This window comes from Moschus berezovskii, chromosome X, assembly GCF_049115385.1.
Source record: "Moschus berezovskii isolate FMDL1 chromosome X, NW_MosBer_1.0, whole genome shotgun sequence".
Lineage (NCBI taxonomy): Eukaryota > Metazoa > Chordata > Mammalia > Artiodactyla > Moschidae > Moschus > Moschus berezovskii.
In genome coordinates this window covers 123,854,435-123,879,908 of record NC_142488.1, presented here as the reverse complement: position 1 = coordinate 123,879,908, position 25,474 = coordinate 123,854,435, and the positions used below count along the sequence as shown (strand labels likewise).

The window sequence follows — 25,474 nt, the reverse complement described above, 5'->3', positions numbered from 1 at the left end:
GGCAATGGACAAGGAGGCCTCACATGCTGCAGTCCGTGGGGTCGCAAAGAGTCAGACACGACTGAGTGACTGAACTGAACTGAAGCTCAAGCCTCCTCTCCTGTAATGCACCTCACTGTGCGTGTAGGAGTCATCTGGTCCCCTTTGCCTTTCCCCGTGGGAGCTGGGGCTTGGGAACCTCGCACAAATGCTGATATTCTGGCTACTGCTCTCGTTGTGAGAAGTAAACTGTGCTGCGTCTCTGAGCCAGAGTCTCCTATCCTTATCCAGCATCCATGAAATTAGCTGTGTAACTTGTTAGTTTGCAATCAGGGTAAAAATCTCAGATGTTCCACAGTTCCTGAGGACACTTTCTTGCCACATTAGTCCAGAGACCACAGCAAGGGGGGAAGACTTCTTTCTAAAGATTCAGAACATATAATCACACTGCCACTCTTGCCAAGGCAAAGGCAAGTAATTCTAGATTTGTGAGGAGCCCATTGGACCCCCTAATATGACCCATAATGTACATAATTTCAAGATGAAGCATTATAAAAGCTTCCCTTGTGTGACCACTGTTTGAAACTTGTCCCGAAATTAACATTAGGTGCCTGAAAGTGATGTAGATTTTTTCATTTGTATTTGGTTTGTCAATAAATAGGTACTCTATGTTTTAAAACTATATATTTTCCCGATGGGAATCACTAAAGCTATTTTTATCGTGAACGAAAAAAAGATGGCATCCTGTAAACATTTTTCTCTCTCCAGAAATGGACCTCATGCAAATAAAGCTGCCTACCACCGTTCTAGATGCTGACCTGCAGACAGTAATTAGGCAGTGAGCCATTTACTTGTTTTTATCACTTTGAAATCACTTGCTACTGACAACAGCTTGTATGAATTCAGACAAGGTATCTCTATATGAGACTAAAAAATGAAAGTCCAAAGTGATGGCGTGAGGAGAAAAACACTGACATTCTGACACCTGAGAAATAACCTCAGCCTTCAAAAGTGTAGGGCTAATCTTGGAAATTCTGATGAGCTACAGTCACTCACATAGACAGCAAAATATAAGAATTTGATAGAGTGAATTATTATTGAGGACCAACAGAGAATCTTCCCCAGAGCTTCCTAGCACACATAAATAAATACTGACTTCAATGAAGATATCTTCAGAAATTCTACCTTAAGAAAATGGATGTACCTCAACACTGGAATATGTTAGGTACTCAGTAGGAAGTGTTACTAATATTAAGGAGACTCCATAATGGAGACCTGGGTGTACTGAGGTCCAGAATTAAAGACAAATGCATTAAAAACTGTATGTTGATCCAACAGGCAGACTCCAAACACTGCAGCTGCAAGATAACCTATACCTCATCGTTGGCACAGTGCATCCAGATTCTAGGCAAAGTCATTTCACCATGTGACTGGGTCTTCCATCACCTACAAAAACATTCATTCTTCCCCTAGAAACTATTCTGTGCCTTTAAATGTTCAGTTCAGTTCAGTTGCTCAGTCGTGTCTGACTCTCTGAGACCCCATGAATCACAGCACACCAGGCCTCCCTGTCCATCACCAACTCCCAGAGTTCACTCAAACTCATGTCCACACAGTCGGTGATGCCATCCAGCCATCTCACAAAGATGAAAAATCTCACGCTTTTTAGTACTTGATTGAGGAATACTATAGGAGAAATCTCCAAGGAGAGATAATTAATTCACAAACTGATTGTGCAGCTGTAAAAACAGTAGAGAGTAATACAGGCTATTAAATAAGATAATCAAGACCCACACAGCCTGTGGTGAGAAGAGAGTGAACCTATATGAAAGAGCAATGTAGAGAAATTGTGAGGAGCATGTGCTTTGGAGTCCGACAGATCCAGCTTTGAATCCCAGCTCTGCTACCTCCTGGCCAAATGATTTCTGAGGACAACAACAGTCATGGTCATCTTTCCAGCCACTTCTTGCACCTCCTCTGTCTATTAGTGGCTCCACAATTGGACACTCACTAAATGTTCCCTGAGAGGAATGCTATTTCAGACAGTGCTAAAAAGAATATCATAGTGAGGAAAGACTGGTTCCAAAGGATCTATATTGTCATCTTGCTTATTAAACTTATATGCAGAGTACATCATGAGAAATGCCAGGCTGGATGAAGCACAAGCTGGAATCAAGGTTGCCGGGAGAAATATTAATAACCTCAGATATGCAGATGACACCACCCTTAGGGCAGAAAGACAAGAGGAACTAAAGAGCCTCTTGATGAAAGTAAAAGAGGAGAGTGAAAAAGCTGGCTTGAAGCTCAACATTAAAAAAACTAAGATCATGGCATCTGGTCCCATCACTTCATGGCAAATAGATGGGGAAACAATGGAAATAGTGACAGAGTTTATTTTGGGGGGGCTCCAAAATCACTGCAGATGGTGACTGCACTCTTGAAATTAAAAGATGCTTGCTCTCTGGAAGCAAAGCTATGACCAACCTAGACAGCATATTAAAAAGCAGAGACATTACTTTGCTGACAAAGGTCCATCTAGTCAAGGCCATGGTTTTTCCAGTAGTCATGTATGGATGTAAGAGTTGGACCATAAAGAAAGCTAAGTACCAAAGAATTGATACTTTTGAGCTGTGGTGTTGGAGAAGACTCTTGAGAGTCCCTTGGACAGCAAGATCAAACCAGTCAGTCCTAAAGGAAATCAACCCTGAATATTCATTGAAAGGACTGATGCTGAAGCTCCAATACTTTGGCCACCTATTGGGAAGAACTGACTCATTGGAAAAGACCCTGATGCTGGGAAAGATTGATGCTGGGAGGGGAAGGGGCCAACAGAGGATGAGATGGTTGGATGGCATCACTGACTCAATGGACATGAGTTTGAGCAAGCTCTAGGAGTTGGTGATGGACAGGAAGAGTCCATGGGGTCAAAAGGAGTTGCTTGGACATGACTGAGTGACTGAACTGAACTGAAGTAAGGAAAGAAGGGGAGAAACAGAGAAGGTAGAAAAGGTTGCAGTTTTGGACAATGTTCAATGAAGCACATAACTAGTCAAGGTAATGAAATTGTGGGAGAGGAAACACTAATGCTGAGAAACTCTGAGATGAATCAATAAAGAAAGTACATAAGTAAAAATGGAAAAATAAAAGTGCAAACAGCCATGTGAGGACATATGAGCAATTACTTTAGGGGGGTCAAGAAAGTAAGTACAATCATAGAGATTCTTGGGAAACTTTCTGAATTAGCAATAAACATCCAACATGCTGATTCCCTGGTGGCTCAGACAGTAAAGAATCTGCCTGCAATGCAGGAAACCCGGGTTCAATCCCTAGGTCAGGTAGATCCCCTGGAGAAGGGAATGGCAACCCGCTCCAATATTCTTGCCTGGAGAATCCTGTCCATGGGGTTGCAAAGAGTCAGCTACAGTTGAAGGACTGAGCACATCCATAAGGTATGGAATTCAATAATGTGCTGATAAATTTTAAAATGACACTCTCAAATACTACCCAAATGATGCCCCAATACTACGAAAGACCTACTCAGTACTCACTTGGGGCCATGATATTTAACCTAGTTCACAAATGTAGATGAATCAAGATGGATCTATTTACAGTCCCATCATTAATACTTTTCAGTAAAACTTTTCTCTTTCCTTACCTTCCTTTCACCTCTGCTCTGTTTCTCTCTCACACACATATATACACACAATAAAATATTGGTATTTTTATTCACTTCTTTGGGTTAAAATAACATGAAACCTCCTGGAACTTAAAAACAAGTTTAAGAAAAACTCTATCCATTTGGCACTTAGAAACATGCTGTAGAAAGAGTACTGCACTGAAGCTTAGTTAGTACTTGCCATGTGCCTCGAACCCTGGCACGTACTTTGAACCTATCATTTCAATGAATTCCCATATATCAGCCCCATTCGATACATGAGCTCACAGCTTTGCCATTGTCATTCACTTCCAACCTCTGGGCCTTATCTTCTAAACAAGGTGGCTGGATTTGCTTTCAAGGAAGTATCAGAGTCAAATGGAGTACTTTTTAAGTGACAGATTCTCTGGCACAGACCTATGGTATCAGAATCCCCAGGGCAGGGGGAGGGGCTCCAAGAATCTGTTTAATGAGTTCCCTAGATGATTGTGGTGATAAGTCAAGTTTAAGAACCACATGCTTACCACCTCCAGGAGTGCAGCAAGGAACAACATCCTAATATTTGCTCGCGTGTCTTCACTTAGTAGTCTGAAGAATGGAAAAATATCTTAGGGAAAACTAAAACACTCATAGGCCATAATTATAAAAATTTCACAGTGCCCCGCTCACTTCAGTTCAGTTCAGTTGCTCAGTCTTGTCCGACTCTTTGCGACCCCATGAATCACTCACTTAGATAAGACCAAAATGTCCTTCATGATTTAGGGTAGATGAGCAAAGTCCCTGCTTGGCAGACTTCATGGCTCCTGCATTGTAGGTGGATTCTTTACCGCAGAGCCACTGGGTAAGCCCATGGCAGACTTCATGCATAGCTTAAAGCTAGCTAAAAATGCTGTCCTAACAGAGCGCTGGAAGAGCTGATTTTAAAGAGGTCTCTCACCACAACTTAACCTCGATCGGGACTAACTGTCCGGGTCTCACATTTGATCACAACTGGAAGGTGAAGGTGCTGCAGCGGAATCTCATTAATGCTTTAGGTTTCAAGGAGCTTAGGCTTGGGGGCATTCTGTGGCTTTGTTAACAGGAATAGGGTTCTGCAATCCACCCAGCCCTCACTTCCCCTCACCACCCATAAATGACCCAGCCCCGTGATGGTGCATACAGAGTATAGCTGGATCACACCTGGGCAATGATTCCCCACCCCCACCATTTGGTACATATTACTGAGAGCTGGCAATCATAAAACAGTAACGAGGCAGCATTTACATATGCTTTCTGTTCTAGTTTATGCATTCCCTGGGGAAGACAGACTTCACGCTCTCAAAACCAGCTGGGAGCTGGGAGCAATCAGGCCCTTAATGGCCAAAACAGAAAGGGACTGCCTGCATCAGTGAGCACCTCTTGACAGCCAAGGCTTTTCTTCCTGAATGATAATAGCATGAAATGTACTCCCTCTGTGTGTGTGCGCGCGCAGACAGGTCCATGTGCACCTAACACACAGCAGGTTTGGCACCCCCAAAATAGCTATTCAGTTTAAGTTCATGATGTCTTTGCAGAATCCTAAGGAGCTTTTTGAGTGAAAATCTGGGAGGGTCTTATGGGAGACAGATCAGTGTGGTGGAAAGAGTGCTCGACTGCAGAAGCAGCAGACCCTGGGCTCTACTTCTGGCTCTTCCACTAACTATATAACTGTGGGCAAGCCTCTCTGAACTTTTTCATTTGTAAATCAAAGGGACTGAACTAGGTAATCTCTTTCAGGCCTTCTAACATTCACATTATAGTGAGATATTGACAGTGCTGAAAATTATTCAGTTACACGTTCGTCTGTCAACAAAGCTAAATTGACCTTTTAAAGACTTAAGAACTATGTCTGGGACAACTGAGTACCCAGCACCTGGCAAAGTGCCATGAACAGAGCAAATGCTTAAGAAATGTTCACTAAATAAACTTTCATGTCTAGAGCTTGATCAAAATAGTGGACTCAATCCACTACCAGCTCCCCACCCTATTTTTCTGTGTTGAAAATAACCAGAGGAGAAAACATGTTTTCAAAATGTTGCTGTCAAAGTGACCAATATCAGTTTTCAAAATGTTGCTGTCAAGTGACCAATATCAGAGGCAAACTTTAAACACTCCCATACTCTGTCTTCAATGTTATCTTCTTATTTTCCCCCTATTGAAGACAGTTCCACACTCCCGGCACTCTTGTTTTGTGTCGGACACACAGAGGGCCCTCAACAAACATCAGATGAAATCAACATACAAATGCACTGGCTTTTCATTTTTCTAGTTCTCTGCGATTTACTTTTGTTTAAGGCCCAAGAATCTGGCCTCGAATTATAAAGCAATCAGAGGAATAATTAACCACTGAAGAACACTATTGTTACGACATTTCTGTTCATTTTACTATAAAATATTTTCTCAGAAAATGTGTTTTAAATGGCTAACATTCTGAATGGGACAATTAGAGCAGCTCCATGAGTAGCCATCCTGTGGGTTGCATCATTTTTTGTTCTCCTTTCTAGTTTAATTCACCAAAGAAACCAATTACCCCTATCATTTCATACTTGCAGAGCTTAAAGACAGGGCTAAATGGCCCAATCTGCACTCCACATTCTGGGTAAGCGATGGTTCAGAGAACACAGCAGTTGCACTGTATAGAAGGTAAGAGCATGAATCAAGCAAGGCGACAAGCCAGGGTTGGAATCCCAGTTTCCCTACTGCCATTTAACTAGCTTTGATGTCTGGGCAAGGTATTTAGGCTCTCTGAAGTGAAGTGAAAATCGCTCAGGCATGTCTGACTCTTTGCGCCCCATGGGCTATACAGTCCATGGAATTCTCCAGGCCAGAATACTTGACTGGGTAGCCTTTCCCTTCTCCAGGGGATCCTCCCAACCCAGGGATCAAACCCAGGTATCCTGCATTGCAGGCAGATTCTTTACCAGCTGAGCCACTAAGCTTCATCTTGTTGTTGTGTCTGACTCTTTGCAACCCCATGGACTGCAGCACGCCAGGCCTACTTGTCCCGCACCATCTCCCGGAGTTTGCCCTAGTTCATATTCATCACATCCGTGATACCGTCCGGCCATCTCATCCTCTGATGCCCTCTTCTCCTGCCCTTAATCTTTCCCAGCATCAGGGACTTTTCCAATGAGTCACCTGTGAGTTTCAGATGACCACAATACTGGAGCTTCAGCTTCAGCATTAGTCCTTCCAGTGAATATTTAGGGCTGATCTCTCTTAAGATTGACTGGTTTGAACTCCTTCCTGTTCAAGGGACTTTCAGGAGTCTTCTCCAGTACCACAGTTTGAAGGCATCAATTCTTCAGCATTCTGCCTTCTTTACAGTCCAGCTCTCACAACCATTTGTGATCACTGGAAAGATCATAGCCTTGACTATACGGACTTTTGTCAGCAGAGTAACGTCTCTGCTTTTCAACACACTGTCTAGGTTTGTCATAGCTTTCCTGCCAAGAAGCAATCATCTTCTGATTTCATGGCTGCAGTCACTGCCCACAGTGATTTTGGAGCCCAAGAACAGGAAATCTGTCACTACTTCCACCTTTTCCCCTTCTATTTTGCCATGCAGTAATGGGGCCAGATGCCATGACCTTAGTTATTTTTAATATTTACTCTTAAGTCAGCTCTGAAGCTGGCTTCATCTACTCCTGTGTAAAGTGGGGATAATATTAGGATATATCCCATGGATTACTGTGACATACTATTATGTAAACTGGTCAGCCAAGTACTTCAAATGTGGTAAGATCCCAACAAGGCTAGTGTATTAGATGATTCTGCCACCTCCTTCAACAAAGCTGGCAACATTCAGGAATCAGTTACTATAACTTAGTGAGATCTCACTGATAGCTCTTGGCTGCACCGAAGAAAAGTGTGTGCTCCTGTGGTTCTGAATGTGTGCATCCTAGCTTAGCAGGTACAATGTAACTAATAATGTCTGACTGAAACCAAGCAAGCTGCTCCCTCACAGAACTGTCCCACCCCAATACAAATACCATCAGGTTTACACTGGTATAAATCAAGGCTGCAAAAACAACTGTTGGAAAATACGAATGTTTTGCCTCATTCATTTATGGCTTTGGTTAGTGGGTTCTAGCTGGGTTTCCTACTTTTAAAGTCATTACTCAAAATGCAAATCAAAACTAACATCGCAAATCAACTACTCAGAATAGTAATGTGATATATACGATTAAGAGCACAAGAGTGAAATCAGAATCAGAGAAACTGGTGATAACCTAATTAAAAGGACACCTGATCAATTTGTGAATCATGGCTCTTTCATTAACTATAGCTGGATGCCCTTGGTCAAGTTTCAGTTTCCCTGAGCTTCAGTTCTCTCATTTACAAAATGGAGATAATAGTTCATACCTCACAGGGCTGTCAAGAATGTTGTGTTAACTAACAGCAGTGGTAGTAATAACTAATAATTACTGTAACCCATGTTACTCCCAATGAAGAAGATATTCTTTTTATCCTTATTTTATCAATCAGCAATATGAGACTCATACAGAGCCTCATAACCAAGGTCCGCAAACAAGAAAGTAGATGGAGCTAAAATGCAAAGCCAGGCTTTGGACTCCATAACCTGTGGATTTAATGCACTGCCCAGCTTTGGGAGGACATTCAGGCCCTCTATCATCCCTGCCCATATTTTTCGTCGTTCTCTCCATCAGCACCTGCTACTGGCCATGCCACCACACCCCCAATAGAATCCAATTCCTTGGAAAACTATAGAATGGCACTCACCGTGGTGGTGAGCTTTCCTCCGTTCTTCTGGACATACTGGATGGAGTCATGGATCGTAGAAAAGAGACCGAGCAGTACATTCTCCATGTCATAGATTCTGTACATGCCATTCACCAGGTCTTCCAGAGACAGGATGTATTCTCTCCAGTACTTGTCAATCTCCACCACACCTGCCATACAGCCCTGCATGACCACATTGCAGTAGCCACCACAGGGCTTAACCATCATCAGTCCCTGGCAGTAAGAGCAGTACCACATCCTGGTGAGCATTCGGCCACAGTCCTTACTGAACTTCAGGTGATCGGTTGTGTTGATCACTTCAATTCCAAGATTCAGGGCCTGGAGGAAGATCCTAGTGACTTGCAGGGACTTGGAAACCTGGGTCATAATAAGCTTGGGGAAATTCCCAAATACTTTCAAGTCACGCCTTGCCCCTCGGAGGCACTCATTGATGTCTAAGGTGGACTCTGGAAGGCCTGGGTTCATTAGCTGGGTATAGATGACTGGAAACAGGCTGTCAAACAATTCATTGACCATCTCGTCCACGTTGATGTCAGAACCCAGGATGTAGAGGGATACATCAGTGAAAAATTCACCCACAAAGTCAAAAGCTTGTGGGGTCAGGCTCGGATAGTTGTTCTTGAACATGGCATTGGTGTAATTCTTGGCGTGGCGAACAACAATTTCAAAGGCCTCTGTAAAATAAGAGATATAGAAATGCCCACAAATTAAAGCATGAAAATCCAGTATTTAATTGAATTTGAGATTTGTCTATTGCTGTGGTGATTAAGGTCCTATTTGCCTTAAATAATTGACTTGTGTTTACTTCTGGCATTGCCTCTACTCCTGCAGTTGTTTGTTCCTATAAAACAATTTTCCTTTCTGAACATGAAGTCCAAACCTCGATGTGTACATAAATTCTTAAACACACAAATTATATTTCAAATGACGAAAGTCAGGATTCAGTTAACATTCTGGCCTCTCATAAAAATATCGATTAAAAATTGGCTAAATGAGAAGTTCTTTTTCTCTCATTGATTTATTCAGTTAAAAAGAAATTGTATTTCAAGACATTTCATTTTTAGACAAAGATAAATATTTGACAACAAACCATATACTATATAAACTCACATAACAATTTAAGCCTGTTCATCTCTGGAGGAAAGGCAAGTTCTTAGCCAAGAATAAAAGCTATCACCAATTTAATCATTTTGGTAGATAACTTTAAACGGAGCTATCTGACAGATTGCCAGACCCAAAAATGGAATTTGTCCCCTAAACGGGTATCAGGATGAAAAAAAAACAAGGCATGTACTTATCTATACATTTGATACTGAAAATAACACCTCTGCTATTTGCAAGCTGAACATCTGGAAGGATAATAGCTAAGCTTCTTTGGTAAGTTCGGCTTCCACATGGCTTGGAAGCCTTATCCACTCTACAGAGACTATGGGTTCAGGATTACATCTGTTGCCCCTAACCCTTGGCATAAGGCCTGATTAGTGTCACTGGTTTGAGAGAGAAAGTAATAATGTCACCATCCCATTTTCTCCAAACTGAAGCCCTCTAGACACAATTTATCCCAAATAAGCAGAGTTCTGCATTTCTTATGAGAGAAAGGAAAAGAACAATAACAGATTTTTCAAGAAATGAGACATAGTTTAAAAACAAAAATAATCAAATTTCCCAAGACTTTTAAAATTAACTTTGCACTTTCTTTCATTTCCTTCCAAAGAACAGAAGTCAACAACAGATGTACCCCCAAATGATGCCATTTCAGGAGCCTTGAAAAATCAAATTATTACCATTTTCAGACTACCTAGAGAGGCTGAATTCCAACTGCTCCTTGGGATCACTTAGCCAAACATCTCAGTCATCTGTGGCAGAAGTGAGCTCTAGGTTGTACCACCACCATCTGCCCCAGATCCCTCACAAAGTAGAACACGCATAGTAGATTCTTCCCTTGGGTTTATGACCATGCCCAACAATGTTGAGCAGATGCCAGAGCAATTCTACTGGGTCTCCAAGCCCACTTGAGAAAGTTAATCTTCATTTTCATCAATTGCTAAATGTTCATTTGTGACTTTTGTTGTTTAGAATATTAAGAACTTCCTGGAAAGCTTATCTATAACAATCTCTTCTAACCTCATACAATATTCTCAATCCTTGAATCTAAACGTTGAATGAACTCAAGAGATTTTCTAATGCAATCCAAAGGACCAGTCAATTAATTCTTCAAAATCATCAGAAATTTGAAGATTTAAAACTATTCATTAATTTTAGCTACCAATCCTTTATCAATACTAGACTCTGTGCTAGGTACTAGGGGTATATAAGTGCTAGGTAGATGGAGATAAATGATACACTATCCTTGTCTTGAAAGTATAAGGTATGTGTGTGCATGCTTAGTTGCTTCAGTTATGTTTGACTCTTTGCAACCCCATGGACTGCCCACCAGGCTCCTCTGTCCATGGGACTCTCCAGGCAAGAATGCTGGAGTGGGTAGCCATTCCTACTCCAGGGGATCTTCCCGACCCGGGGATTGAACTCTGCATTGGCAGGCAGATTCTTTACCACTAGCACCACCTGTTATTGTTGTTCAGTCACTCAGTCATGTCCGACTCTGTGATCCCATGGACTGTAGCACACCAGGCTCCCCTGTTCATCACCAACTCCTGGAGCTTGCTCAAATTCATGTCCATTGAGTCAGAGAGCCATCCAACCATCTCACCCTCTGTCGGCCCCTTCTCCTCCTGCCTTCAATCTTTCCCAGCATCAGGGTCTTTTCAAATGAGTCAGTTCTTCCCACTGGGTGGCCAAAGTATTGGAGCTTCAGCTTCAGCATCAGTCCTTTCAATGAACATTCAGGGTTGATTTCCTTTAGGATTGACTGATTGGATCTCCTTGCTGTTCAAGGGACTCTTAAGAGTCTTCTCCAATGCCACAGTTCAAAAGCATCAATTCTTCAACACTCAGCCTTCTTTATGGTCCAGCTTTCACACCCATATATGACTACTGGTGGGTCAGTGCCACCTGGGAAGCCCTTAAATGCTATACCATATACCTTATAAGTGGGGCTTCCCTGGTAGCTCAGTGGTAAAGAATCTGCCTGCAATGCAGGAGTCACAGGAGACAGGAAATGCAGCTTTGATCCCTGGATTGGGAAGATTCCTTGAAGAAGGGGATGGCAACCCACTCGAGTATTCTTGCCTGGAGAATCCCATGGACAGAGAGCCTGGCAGGCTACAGTCCCTAGGGTTGCAAAGAGTCAGACACGACTGTAGCAACTGAAAATGCATGCATAGCATTTACAAAGCATTTCCAAGTATATTACAACATCCACTTTTTACCACAATCTTCTGAGTTTGGTTTTGCAATCCCCACTTTATAGATGATGAAACTGAGGCAAGCAGAATTTAAGCACTTTCTCACAGTCATGCAAAGCAGAAGTAGTCAACTCAAACTACTGTCTCCCAGCAATGGTTTCACTCTAGCTGCCCTCAGCCAAACACACACATTCTCAAAAATCTCTGAAAGTCAAGTTCATTTTTAAGCTCATTATATTTCTATCTGCTTCTCCTCTCCAAATGGAAAAGTACTGGGAGAAATTGCAGCTAAAGCCAATTGTACTTTCACCTTTGTCTTGGGGCTGTATAAGGTCAGAGAATGAAGATAGCTGCCGAGGTGCTACCCTGTGGATCTCAGTCATCGAAGCTACCCTAAAATGAATTCTCTACAAGGCAAATTTCATCTTTGGCACAGTGCATTTATTCTCTAATGTGCAAGATATATGACAGTGAAATTCCATACACTATATGCCATAACTGTTTTAAGTTTCTGTTACTAGCACTGCTGGATCAATAGGAAAAGAAAATTATAAAAGATCATGAACTCTTCTCCAGAAATAATAACAACAACACATGTTGCAGGGGGAAAGGGTTACCTCAAACTCACATGTGCTGCCTGCTCCAACTTTCACAGCTCAGAATCCACTTAGCACATCTCTGGGTTTTACTCAACCGCCTTACGTCTACATCACAGAACAGCCCAAACCATAACTACTCAAGCAAAGACTCCTTGGGGACTTATAGGAACCAACATTAGGTGAAAAGTGATGCTCAGCTTGAAGTTGGCAACTTGAGGTTTCCTGAAATGAAGCCAAGAGCTAGAATTACTGCAAAAAATGTCCAGCCTGCTGATATTTTTGGTCAGATAATAATGTACACTTATGCTAGGGGAGGTTTTCCTCTGTTTCTTTCCTGGGAAGAAGTCAAGCATTATATCCAGGAAAAATTGGAACAATGTAAAATCAGAGATATTATGAAAACTAAGGCATGAAACAGAAAACATTCTATTTTTAACACTATATATAGAAAGATGGATGATACAGATAAATACATCTAATAAATTAATACACATCCAAATATAGCAAGGTTTCTAGATTTACTAATGCCCCTATCACCATCCTGGTCACCCGTTTTGGACACACTCTACTGTTACCAACTTCCTTCTTAAATTATGTTGCTCCAAAAGGGACACAACTCTCCAGTATGGTTTGATATGTAAAGTGTGCGATCAAACTATCACTTCTTTTTAAACGAATTTTAAACTTCTTTTTAAACTTCTCCCCTATTAACCCAGGACATATATCCTATCACCAGAGCAAAATGACTGTCCTTAGTACTTGGTGCAGATGTTTCTTTATTCAGACCCAGATCAAAAAAAAAAAGTGCTTTCAAGGGTCTTTTCAGCAGAATACTGTACTTCTTTTTTTTTTTAAGGAGAATATACTTGCAGTTTGGAGAGAGGAATAAATAAACCATTGAGTTCCCTTCAAGGCCTTAAGAATAAAGCAGTCTTATAGAGGCAAGTTACTTTTTTCAAGGTAGTATTTCCAGCATTGTAAGAATGGCAAAGACTTCATAAGAACTTTTTAAATTCCTAGGATAAATGTCACACAATGGGTTGGACTCCAAACAGTCTTTGTTTTCAAGCACAGGTACTTTAATGTAGAAAGAAAACTGACATTTATGAGATACTTGTAAAGTATATTACAGGATCTATGATGAACCTGCTCACATATGTTCTATTATTTAAATTTAACACAACCCTATGTATTTAGAACTATTTTTGACTGGTGAGGATATTGAGATTCAGACAGATTAAGTGACTCAGACAAGATAGTATCTCTAGATGAATACCATGGCTTAAATTTGAATGTAGTCATTCTTAACACCAATATCCCTGCTAATTCCACAACATGCTCCAGTCTTGAAACATGGACATTGGGAGACTTCTGGTTTTGACTACAACATGTAAAGAGCTTGGAAATTATAAACTGTCATTCCCATTCTCAACAAGATAATAACGAACAAACTGAAACTCAATTATTCTTAGACTCCTCAGGGAACTGAGGTCACAGGGCAAACTGCTACCTTGAAATCTGGAAAGAGAGGCAAATACAGCGAACCACGGCTGAGATCTTCTAACCTGGAGCAGACACCACTGAAGCCATAAACTACTCAGAACACTTACACAGTAATTCAGACAAATTGCCAGAGGCTGAATGGGAACTGACTTGAGAGTTAAAAACTCTTGGGTACCCAATTTTGTGGGTCTCCCACATTCCCATGGGATTTACTTCAAGAAAACACACAGAGTTTTCATGCTTAAGATCTAAGAAAAATCTTGTTCTTTGGCAGAGGAAAAGTAATAATTTAGAAATATACCATGAGCATTCTCCATAACAAATGCCTGTTTTCCAAGGGACACAATTTTACCAGAGCTGAATAAACCTAGGGGAAGTACAGTTAGACAACTCCACTCCCCTCTAGCCTTTCTATAACACCTAAAGGGAGGGGGAAAAGGCTGGAAAATATTATGATGGTTATAGTCCATGGACTTAAGCCCACTAAAAGACTGATTAATTGTAATATTATACATCACTTCAACTCCCCCCATACCTTACCATCAGAAAGACAGAGATTCTATTTAAGAAGGAGTTCTTAGAGAAACCCACCAAAAACAGGTGAAAAAAAATAGACACCAGAGGAAACTAAAGTCTCTGGCATCTATGACTACAGCAAACAATAAATAGCCCAATTCCAAATGACATTAACATAAAACTTCACATGAAAAGTCTAATTACCTCAGTTCCTGATACCCAATATCATACCCTGCTTTTAACAAACAATTATAAGCCATGCAAAAAGAAAAAAAAACAGTCTGAAGAGACAAAGCAATTATCAAAACCACACTCAGATATGGCACAGATTTTGGAAATATAAGACACAGAATTGAAAATAACTAGCATTAATATGTTAAGAGCTATAATAGAATAAGTGGACAACATGCAAGAACATATGCATAATGTAAATACAGACACAGAAATGCCAAGAAATATCAAAAGGAAATGCTGCTGCTGCTGCTGCTGCTGCTAAGTCACTTCAGTCGTGTCCGACTCTGTGTGACCCCACAGACGGAAGCCCAACCAGGCTCCCCCGTCCCTGGGATTCTCCAGGCAAGAACACTGGAGTGGGTTGCCATTTCCTTCTCCAATGTGTCAAAGTGGAAAGTGCAAAGTGAAAGTGAAGTCGCTCAGTCGTGTCCGACCCTTAGCGACCCCACGGACTGCAGCCTACCAGGCTCCTCCATCCACGGGATTTTCTAGGCAATAGTACTGGAGTGGCTTGCCATTGCCTTCTCCAAAGGAAATGCTAGCAATCAAAAACACGAACAGAACTGAAGTATGCCTTTCACGGGCTTATCAGTATACTGGAAACAACCAAGGAAAGAACCAGTGAGCTTAAAGAAGTGGTGATAGAAACTTCCCAAATGAAAATATGGAGAGAAAAAAACAAGACACAAAAAGGAACATCCAAGAACTACGGGACAAATCAAAAACTGTAAAATACGTATAATTGCAATTCTAGAAAGAGAAGAAAGACAAAAGAGAGCAAAAGAAATACTTGAGGAAATGATACCAAAAATTTCACAAAATTCATAATACATACCATCCACAGACCCATGAAACTCAGAAAATTACAAGTAGGTTGAATACCACAGTACCTGCTCTAAGGCATACCATATTCAAATGGCAAAAAAATCAAAGACAAAGAGAAAATCTTCTAAGAAGCCAGAGGAAGAAAAAAAACATCTTATCTGTAGAGGAACAGGATAAGAATTACGTTGAACATCTCATCAGAAATCATGCAAGAAAGAAGAGAGTAAAAGGAAATATCTTGCATTGAAAGAAAAAACAACAACCTAGAATTCTCTTTCCAGCAAAATCACCATCAAAAAGAAAAACAAAGGAACTTTCTCAGACAAACAAGAATGGAAGAAATTTGTCATCAGTAGACATGGCTTGTAAAGAAATGTTAAAAATACGTTTTTCAAGAAAAGTATATAAGCCAGAAAATCAGATCTACATAAAGAAAGAGCATCAGAGAAGGAATATGTATAAGGGCAAAATAAAACCTTTTCTTTTTAAAAAAAAATGATTTAACATATAACTTTGTTCAAAGTAATAACAGCAATAATGTATCAGTGATTATAGTATATGGACAAGTAAAATGAATATTATAAGGCACTCGAACTACCAGTGAAGCAATTTAGTATAGACTTGAAAGTGGACTTAGTTTAGAAAGTATATTGCAAACTTGACAGGAACCACTAAAAATTTTCAAAATGAAGCATGATTGATATACTAAAAGGGGAGAAAAAGATGGAATCATATAACTCAGGCTTCAGTTAAAGCCTGAGAAGGCAGAAAAAGAGAGGAAAATTTAAAATAACCAAAACAAATAATATGTGCAATAAACAAAAAGCATTTATAAATGATGAATATTAACACATTACCTCACTAATCACTTTAAATGTTAATGGCTTAAATATAAAAAGTAAAAGAGATGATCAGAATAAACATAAAAATAAAACCCAACTATAGATTGTCTAAGGTAAAAAAAAAAAAAAAGATTGTCTAAGGTAACACATCTTCAATATAAATATACAGATAAAGGGATGAAGAAAGACATATCATGCTAACACCAGATAGAAAAAACTGGAATAGCCAAATTAGTTTCAGAGCACACTTTAGAAGAAGGAATATTATCAGGAATATTATCAGGGTGTCACATAATCTGAAGGGTCAATACTCCAAAACGATGTAATTCTTATATATACAAACCCACAATTATAGTTGGAGATATGAGCACCCATCTATCAATACCTAATAAATCCATCATGCAGAAACTGACTAAAGACATGGTTGAACTGATTAGCATCATCAATGAACTAGATCTAATTGACACTTATAGGATAATTCATCCATCAACAGCAGAATATACATTCTCAGGCTTACTTGGAACATTCAGCAAAACAGACCATAATACTTGGCCATAAAATACACCTTAACAAATTTAAAAGCACAGAAATCATACAAATAATGTTCTTACCCCACAATGAATTTAAATTACAAGTCAATAACAGAAAGGTAAGACAATATCCAATCCTCTGCAAATTAAATAACACATTTCAATATAACATATGGGACAAAAAATGTCTTAAGAGAAATGTTTTTAAAATGTTTAACTAGCTGAAAATGACCATACAACTTACTGAAATTTGTGTGATGTAGCAAAAGCAGTGTTTAGAGGGAAATTTGTAGCATTGAATGCTTATATTAGAAAAGGAAAAAAGATCTCAGATCAATAAATTTAAGATTTCACCAAACAAAACTAGAGAATTAAGAGCAATATAAACCTAAAGCAAGCAAAAGAAAACAAATTATAAAAAAAATTAGAACAAAATTCAGTGAAATTGAAAATAAACATCAATAGATAAATCCAGTGAAACAAAAATCTAGTTCTTTGAAAAGATAAATAAAAATTTAAAATATCTGGCCAGGCTAATCAAGAATAAAACAAAAGATAACAATTTATTAATATTAGAAATGAATGAGGGGTCATTATTAATAATCATATGGATATTAACAGGATAATATATGAATATTATGAACAACTCTATGTACACTTGGTACACTTGATAAAATGCACCACCAATTGCTTAAAAGACAAAAACCACCAAAACTTACAAAATGACAAATAGGCAAACTGAATTATTCTCTGTTCATCAGAGAAATTAAGTGATCAATTAATAAACTTCCCAAAGCAATGCAGGTCCAGATGGTTTTGCAGGTGAATTCTATCAAACATTTAAGGAAGAAAGAATCTCAACTCTGTACAATCTCTTCCAGGAAATACAAGCAGAGAGAACATTTCCTAATTCATTCTATGAGACCAATATTACCCTAAAACCAAAACCAGATAAAGGCATTATAAGAAAGAAAAGCTAGACACCAATATTTCTCACAAATATAAATGCAAAAACCTACAATAAAATATTAGTAAATCAGTTCATATAATTCATCACATTAATGGGCTATAAAGAAGAAAAATCACATGATTGTACCAATAGGTACAGAAAAAGCATTTACCAAAATCCAACACCATTCATGATAAAAACTTTCAGTTACCTAGAAATAGAGGGGAAATTTCTCTACTTGAAAAAGTAATTTACAGCTAATTTCATACTTAATGGTGAGGAACTAGAGGCTTGCTCCCTAACTTAAGATCAGGGAACAAGGCAAGGCTGTCCCTTTTAGTGCTTCTACTTAATATAGTATTTAAAGTACTACCTCACACATTAAGACAAAATAAAGAAATGAAAGATACACAGATTGGAAAGGAAAAAATAAGCTGCCTTTGTTCAAAAATGACATGCTTGTCTATATAGATCATCACAAAGAATTGAATGAAACTCTGCTTGAATTAATAAACTTATATAGCACAGTTGCAGGATACAAAGTTAATATACAGAAGTCAATTGTTTTCTATACACCAACAATGATGAACTGGTATTTCAAATGGAAAACACAATATCATTTACATTAGCATCCCCAGTGGAAAGCTTAGATATAATTTTAATAATATATGTATAAGAATAAGTGGAGAGATATTCTCTGTTCATGAATAGAAAGGTTCAATATTATTATGAAGTAAATTCTTCCAAACATGATCTATATATTCCATGGAATACCAGTCAAAATCATTGCAGGTTATTTTGTAGATAACAATACTAAAATTTATATGGAAAGGCAAAAGATCCAGAATAGACATCACAATACTGAAGAATTACAAAATCACAGGACTGGGACACCCAAGTTCAAGAATTTCTATAGGTTATTATAAGACAATGGCTATATTTCCCTGTGTTATACAGTATATCCTTGCTCCTTATCTACTTTATATATAGTACTTTTTGTCTTTAATCCCTTACCCCTAATTTGTACTGTGTCCCTTCCCTCTACACTTTGGTAATAATTTATAATGGAGTATGATCTGAAAAAAAATACTGAATCACTGTGTTCTACACCTGAAACTAATACAATATTGAAAATTTTTGAAAAAAGAACTACTAGACAATCAAATTGTTAATTATTATTGTTTTCTCAAAGTGCCTATACCTACAATCAGATACATGAAAAACATTGAGACTAAAATAAATTTTCAAACAGGGAAAAGAAATTCTTATAAAGTTACAGTAATCAAGATGGTATAAAGCGAAAGTGTTAGTCACGCAGCAGTGTCTGACTTTTTGCAAACCCCATGGAGCCTGTCAGACTCCTCTGTCCATGGAATTCTTCAGGCAAGAATACTGGTTGGGTTGCCATGCCTTCCTCCAGGGATCTTCCCAATGCAGAGCTTGAACCTGGGTCTCTTCTGTCTCCTATGTTGCAGGCAGATTCTTCACTGTCTGAGCCACCAGGGAAGCCCCCAAGACAACAGAGTGTTAGCAAAAGAATAAAGAAATAGATCAATGGAACTGAATACAAAACCTCAAAATAGACTGACAAAAAGAAGAAAAGCAATTCAATGAAAGAAAGATAGTTTTCTCAACAAATAGTTCTGAAACAAGTAGACACTTATATGCAAAGAAATAAATCTTAGATACAGACCTTACACTCTTCATAAAAATTAACTCAAAAAGGACTGTAGACCTAAATATAAATTATGAAACTTGTAGATGATAACATGGGGAAAGATGTTGATTACTATGAATTTAGCGATAAGGTTTTAGATAGAATATCAAAAGTACAATACATGAAATAAACAATTGATAAGCTGGAATTTATTAAAATTTAGAACATTTGTTTTGTTAAAAGAATGAAGAGACAAACTTCTGTTAGGAGAATGGAAAAACAAATCACAGCCTGTGAGAAAATATTTGCAAAATATATCTGATAAAGGACTTACACCCAAAATAAACAAAGAACTGTTAAAATTTAACAATAAAAAACAAAAAAATAATTTAAAAGTGGACAAAAGATCTGAACAAACATCTCATCAATGAAAATATGTAGATGGAAAATAACCATAAGAAAATATGCTCAATATCTTATGCCATTAGGGAATTGCAAACTAAGCCAACAATGAGATACCAATACACAGCTATTAGAATGGCTAAAATCCTTAACACTGACAATACCAAATGCTGACAAAGATGCAGCACAACATTGCTGAATACAAAGTAGCAAAGTCACTTTAGAAGACAGTTTGCCAGTTTATTACAAATAAAATTATGATCCAGCAATTGTGCTCCTAGATATTTGTTGGATCAATTGAAAACAAGTTCACACAAAAAGCTAAGCATGAATGTTTATAGAGTCTTTGTTTATAATCAACTAGAAACAAGCAAGATACCCTTCAAAGTATAAACAGTGGTATAGCCACACAAAGAAATACTATTTAACAATAAAAAGAAATGAGCTATCAAGCCACAAAGAGACTTGGAAGAGTCTTCGATCATTTATTGCTAAGTAAAAGAAGCCAGTTTTAAAAAGTTGTATACTATATGATTCCAACTATTTGACATTCTGGGAAAGGCAAAACTATTGGGAAACTACGATCAGTAACCAGGGATTTGAGGATGGCGGAGAGGTGGAGAGAAAAAGTAAATAGGTGAAGCACGAATATTATTAGGGTGGTAACAGAGTTCTGTATGATATACTAATAGAGGATACAAGACATACTGCATTTGTTAAAACCCACAGATCTGTGAAACAGAGTAAATTTTAAAGTAAACTATGGACTTCAGTAAATAATAATATTGGTACTCAATCACTAATTACAAGAAATATAACATATTGATGCTAACAATATTAATAATAAAGGAAACTGTGCAGCAAAATGGAAGCAAGTAGGACCTCTGTATTATCTGCTTGACTTTTGTTTAAATGTAAAACTGTTCTTTAAAAAAGTCTAATAATTTTTCAAATGAGAATAACTGAACCTTGGAAATTAGTACGTGATGGAACTAGTGACTAGAACCACTGAAAAGTGTTAACTCACTCCCTCTGCTCAATCTGCTTTGACATTTATTTCAAGAGTTAGGGAGTTTTATCATACAAATAGATGCTATATGGCATCAATGTAATATTAATTGGAAAAACCACTGGGAAAAGTTAATGGACCAAAACTCAAATAGGTAACACATTTCAATGCTACTTTTGAATACTGAATGATTTTTTTAAAAAAATCAACCACAGAAAAATACAAGTTTAGGTGGTAAGAAACACTCCCACATTTTTCAGAGTAGTTAATATAGAGGGTACTAGAAGTTCTGCTGTAATTCCTATTGAACTTTTCTGGAATTTTATGTTCCACATTAATTTAGATAGAATTGACAAGCTTAGAAATAAGTTGCTAATACACATGAACCATTGGCTTGTGCAAGTCCATGACCAGACTGTAAATGCATGCAGCCTTGCATTCTAAGTCTCACATGCTAAACTTCTAAATATCAATACAAGGTACATGAACTGGAAATAAAGAAAGAAATGAAAGAAAACATGAAGGAAACATTTTTTAAGGGCTATTATATATATCATTTCATAGATAGATGGATAGATAGATACATAGATAGATATGATGAATTTTCCCCCAAAGACTATTTCAGACCAGAGAAGACAATTAAAATGATTCACTCAAAGGATCTCCAGAAACAAAAATGAATATCCATAGCTACCAGGAAATGTATGACTCTTGCAACAGTTGACCACCTTTTGCCCCATTAGCCCAGTTAGTTCTTATTCTTCACCCTCCATTAGCTTTTCTGAGAAACTACTTTGTTTTAACCTTCTGTACATTCTGATTCATGTAGTCAAACATTTTTCTCTCTTCACATATGTTGGTTGAAAGCATAGACCAAATTTATGGTCTGCCTCTATCGAGCATAGTCAACTTCATGTCATGCATTTTGTGTCACAACCCTAGTCCTCATTCCATCTTACTTCCCTACCCGTATTTTTCCCTTTGCCTAATTGTTCCCATGTATTTTAGTTGCATTGGATCTTGCTTTTACTATGTGCCCTTTTGTAGAGTACTTTAAACTCTTTTCAGGAGAAGGTAGGATATAAATAAATAGGTAGATAAATAAGGAGAAAAAGAGCAGTTATACCTACTACTTCAAGACAAAATATTATTTCAACAGTCTATTCCCATGAGTTTTAGTTTTAGTAGCAATGATAGAAATGTTTGTATTCATACATGCCAGACACTTCCCAGGGGCTCATTAGCAGCCCAACACTGTCTTCCCTTACAGTTGTCAGGGCCTGAGATTCAATCTGCATACACGATCCTTTCAAAACCTTTTGTCTTTCTGCCCTTTTATTATATCTGAAAATGTTGGTCAAGTATATATAACAATGTTAAAACTGGGTAGGCATGAACAAGGCTGACTTCACCATGGCTTGGAATATGTCTGTTTTCACACTGGATTCAGGAACAAGCCACCCTTGAGAAATCAGGAAAGTGGCTTAACAGAAGAATATAAGGGAATTCCAGATGCTGACTTTAAGAATAATTTCTCCTGGAACTTATTTTTCTGTGGACACACCAAGAATAACTCTGATTCTTATGTGATAATCTTGTGGTCCAGCATTTTTCATGCTAGACCATGCCTTGCCCTTCATCTTAGTAAGTTCGAAGACTCAAGTTTTAGTCTTTTTTTTTTTTCATTATTCTGTCTCCCAGGCTTTCACTTGAAGAAGTCAATCCTTGATTAATTAGGAAATATTCTTATATATTCAAGGTTGCCGTGGCTAATAAATGACTCCTACAAAAAGAGGCATCAGGGTCATGTTCTTAGATCTTGTAGTTTATTCTTTACAACAGAAAGTCTTACAGTATCTAAGGAAGTCAAGTTTTGTATGTAGTTCCTCCCAGAATCCACAATTACTTTATTAAAGTCCCCCGTTCCGTTCCGTCGCTCAGTCGTGTACGGCTCTTTGCGACCCCATGGACTGTAGCCTACCAGGCTTCTCCGTCCATGGGATTCTCCAGGCACCCCAGAGCTCACCAAATCATTCTACTAAAATATTTTAGTAAAAATAAAAGTCCCCCCACCAAAGAGTTTATGGGACAAGGATTGCTCAAAACAAACAGTCACAAGAATGGCTTATGTCTTAGCCAAACAAAAAAAATCCCTAAGACATTCTAGGTTTGGTAGTTACCTTCTCAGCTTGTGAAATCTTCTTTTTGTGACAAATAGATTCAAGGGATTAGATCACACAGAGTACCTGAAGAACTAGGAACAGAAGTTCGTCACACTGTACAGGAGGTAGTAATCAAGACCACACCCAAGAAAAAGAAATGCAAAAAGGCAAAATGGCCGTCTGAGGAGGCCTTACAAATAGCTGAGAAAAGAAAAGATGCAAAAGGCAAAGGAGAAAAGGAAAGATATACCCATTTGAATGCAGATTTCCAAAGAATAGCAAGGAGAGATAAGAAAGTCTTCCTCAGTGATCAGTGCAAAGAAATAGAGGAAAACAACAGAATGGGAAAGACTAGAGATCTCTTCAAGAAAATTAGAAATACCAAGGGAACATTTCATGCAAAGATGGGCTCAACAAAGGACAGAAACGGTATGGACCTAACAGAAGCAGAAGATGTTAAGAAGATGTGGCAAGAATACACAGAACTATACAAAAAAATATCTTAATGACCCAGATAACGATAGTGTGATCACTCTCCTAGAGCCAGATATCCTGGAATGCGAAGTCAAATGGGCCTTAGGAAGCATCACTACAAACAAAGCTAGTGGAGGTGATGGGATTCCAGTGGAGCTATTTCAAATCCTAAAAGATGATGCTGTGAAAGTGCTGCATTTGATATGCCAGCAAATTTGGAAAACTCAGCAGTGGCCACAGGACTGGGAAAGGTCAGTTTTCATTCCAATCCTAAAGAAAGGCAATGCCAAAAAATGTTCAAACTACCTCACAATTGTGCTCATCTCACACGCTAGCAAAGTAATGTTCAAAATTCTCCAAGCCAGGCTTCAACAGTATGTGGATCGTGAGCTTCCACATGTCCAAGCTGGATTTAGAAAAGGCAGAGAAACTGAGATCAGATTGCCAACAGAGAATTCCAGAAAACCATCTACTTCTGCTTTATTGACTACGCCAAAGCCTTTGACTGGATTACAACAAACTGGAAAATTCTTAAAGAGATGGGAATACCAGACCACCTGACCTGCTTCCCGAGAAATCTGTATGCAAGTCAAGAAGGACATGGAACATGGAACTGGACATGGACACTGGACATGGAACATGAGACTGGTTCCAAATCGGGAAAGGAGTATATCAAGGCTGTATATTGTCACCCTGCTTATTTAACTTATATGCAAAGTACATCATGAGAAATGCCAGGCTGGATGAAGAACAAGCTGGAATCAAGACTGCCAGGAAAAATATCAATAACCTCAGATATGGAGATGATATCACCCTTATGGCAGAAAGCGAAGAAGAACTTAAGAGCCTCTTGATGAAGTGAAAGAGGAGAGTGAAAAAGTTGGCTTAAAACTCAACATTCAGAAAACTAAGATCATGGCATTCTGTCCCGTCACTTCATGGCAAATAGATGTGGAAACAATGAAAACAGTGACAGACTTTATTTTTTTATTTTTTGGCTCCAAAACTGTAGATGGTGACTGCAGCCATAAACATAAAAGACGCTTGCTCCTTAGAAGAAAAGTTATGACCAAACTAGACAGCATATTAAAAAGCAGAGACATTACTTTGCCAACAAAGGTCCATCTAGTCAAGGCTATGGTTTTTCAAGTAGTCATGTATGGATGTGAGAGTTGGACTATAAAGAAAGCTGAGCGCTGAAGAACTGATGCTTTTGAAGTGTGGTGTTGGAGAAGACTCTTGAGAGTCCCTTGGACTGCCAGGAGATCCAACCAGTCCATCCTAAAGGAGATCATTCCCGAATATTCATTGGAAGGACTGATGTTGAAGTTGAAACTCCAATACTTTGGCCACCTGATGCGAAGAGCTGACTCATTTGAAAAGACCCTGATGCTGGGAAAGACTGAAAGCTGGAGGAGAAGGGGACAACAGAGGATGAGATGGCTGGATGGCATCACCGACTCAATGGACATGAGTTTGAGTAGGCTCCAGGAGTTGGTGATGGACAGGGAGGCCTGGCGTGCTGCAGTCCATTGGCTTGCTAAGAGTTGGACATGACTGAGCGACTGAACTGAACCATAATTCCATGAATCAGGGATAAAGAATTTCTGAACTTTCTACTGTTGCTAACCATACGTGAGGAAAATAAAAATAGTCGTTTATGGAACTACTGAATGAAAGATTTTGCTGAATAAAGAGGGAATAGCTTCATTTAAATGTTTAAATGCAAAGATTCTGGTGGTACCTTTATCTAATAAAAACCTATATTTCTTTTCAATATACCATTATATATTGAAAAGAAAGAGCACAATGAGGGGATTTTTCTGTTGATATGAGGACAATTAATGTATTTGTTTGATACAGTCTCACTCTTGTTTGTTCTTCTTTCCTCCTTTAACTACTTAGACACTAAATGAGTAACCTAAGAAAAGTTAATTGTCAGAAGCTTATGCAACAAAAGAGTTCTGTCTGTAACCTGTTATTAGGAATTTCCATAGCACTTTACATTGCTCCAAGTGCTTCACAGCCAACACTTTAGTGACTATTAAAGA

The 25,474-nt window shown here is 38.5% G+C and overlaps 1 protein-coding gene across 1 annotated transcript in view; it reads right to left on the bottom strand.

Moving 5' to 3' along the window:
• The window catches only part of GPC3 (glypican 3), a 459,253-nt gene that overhangs the window by 210,351 nt on the left and 223,428 nt on the right, over window positions 1–25,474 (bottom strand). The window contains exon 3 of the mRNA XM_055438683.2: window positions 8,396–9,090. Coding sequence (XP_055294658.1) covers window positions 8,396–9,090 — 695 coding nt within the window. The remainder of the gene's footprint in view (window positions 1–8,395; window positions 9,091–25,474) is intronic.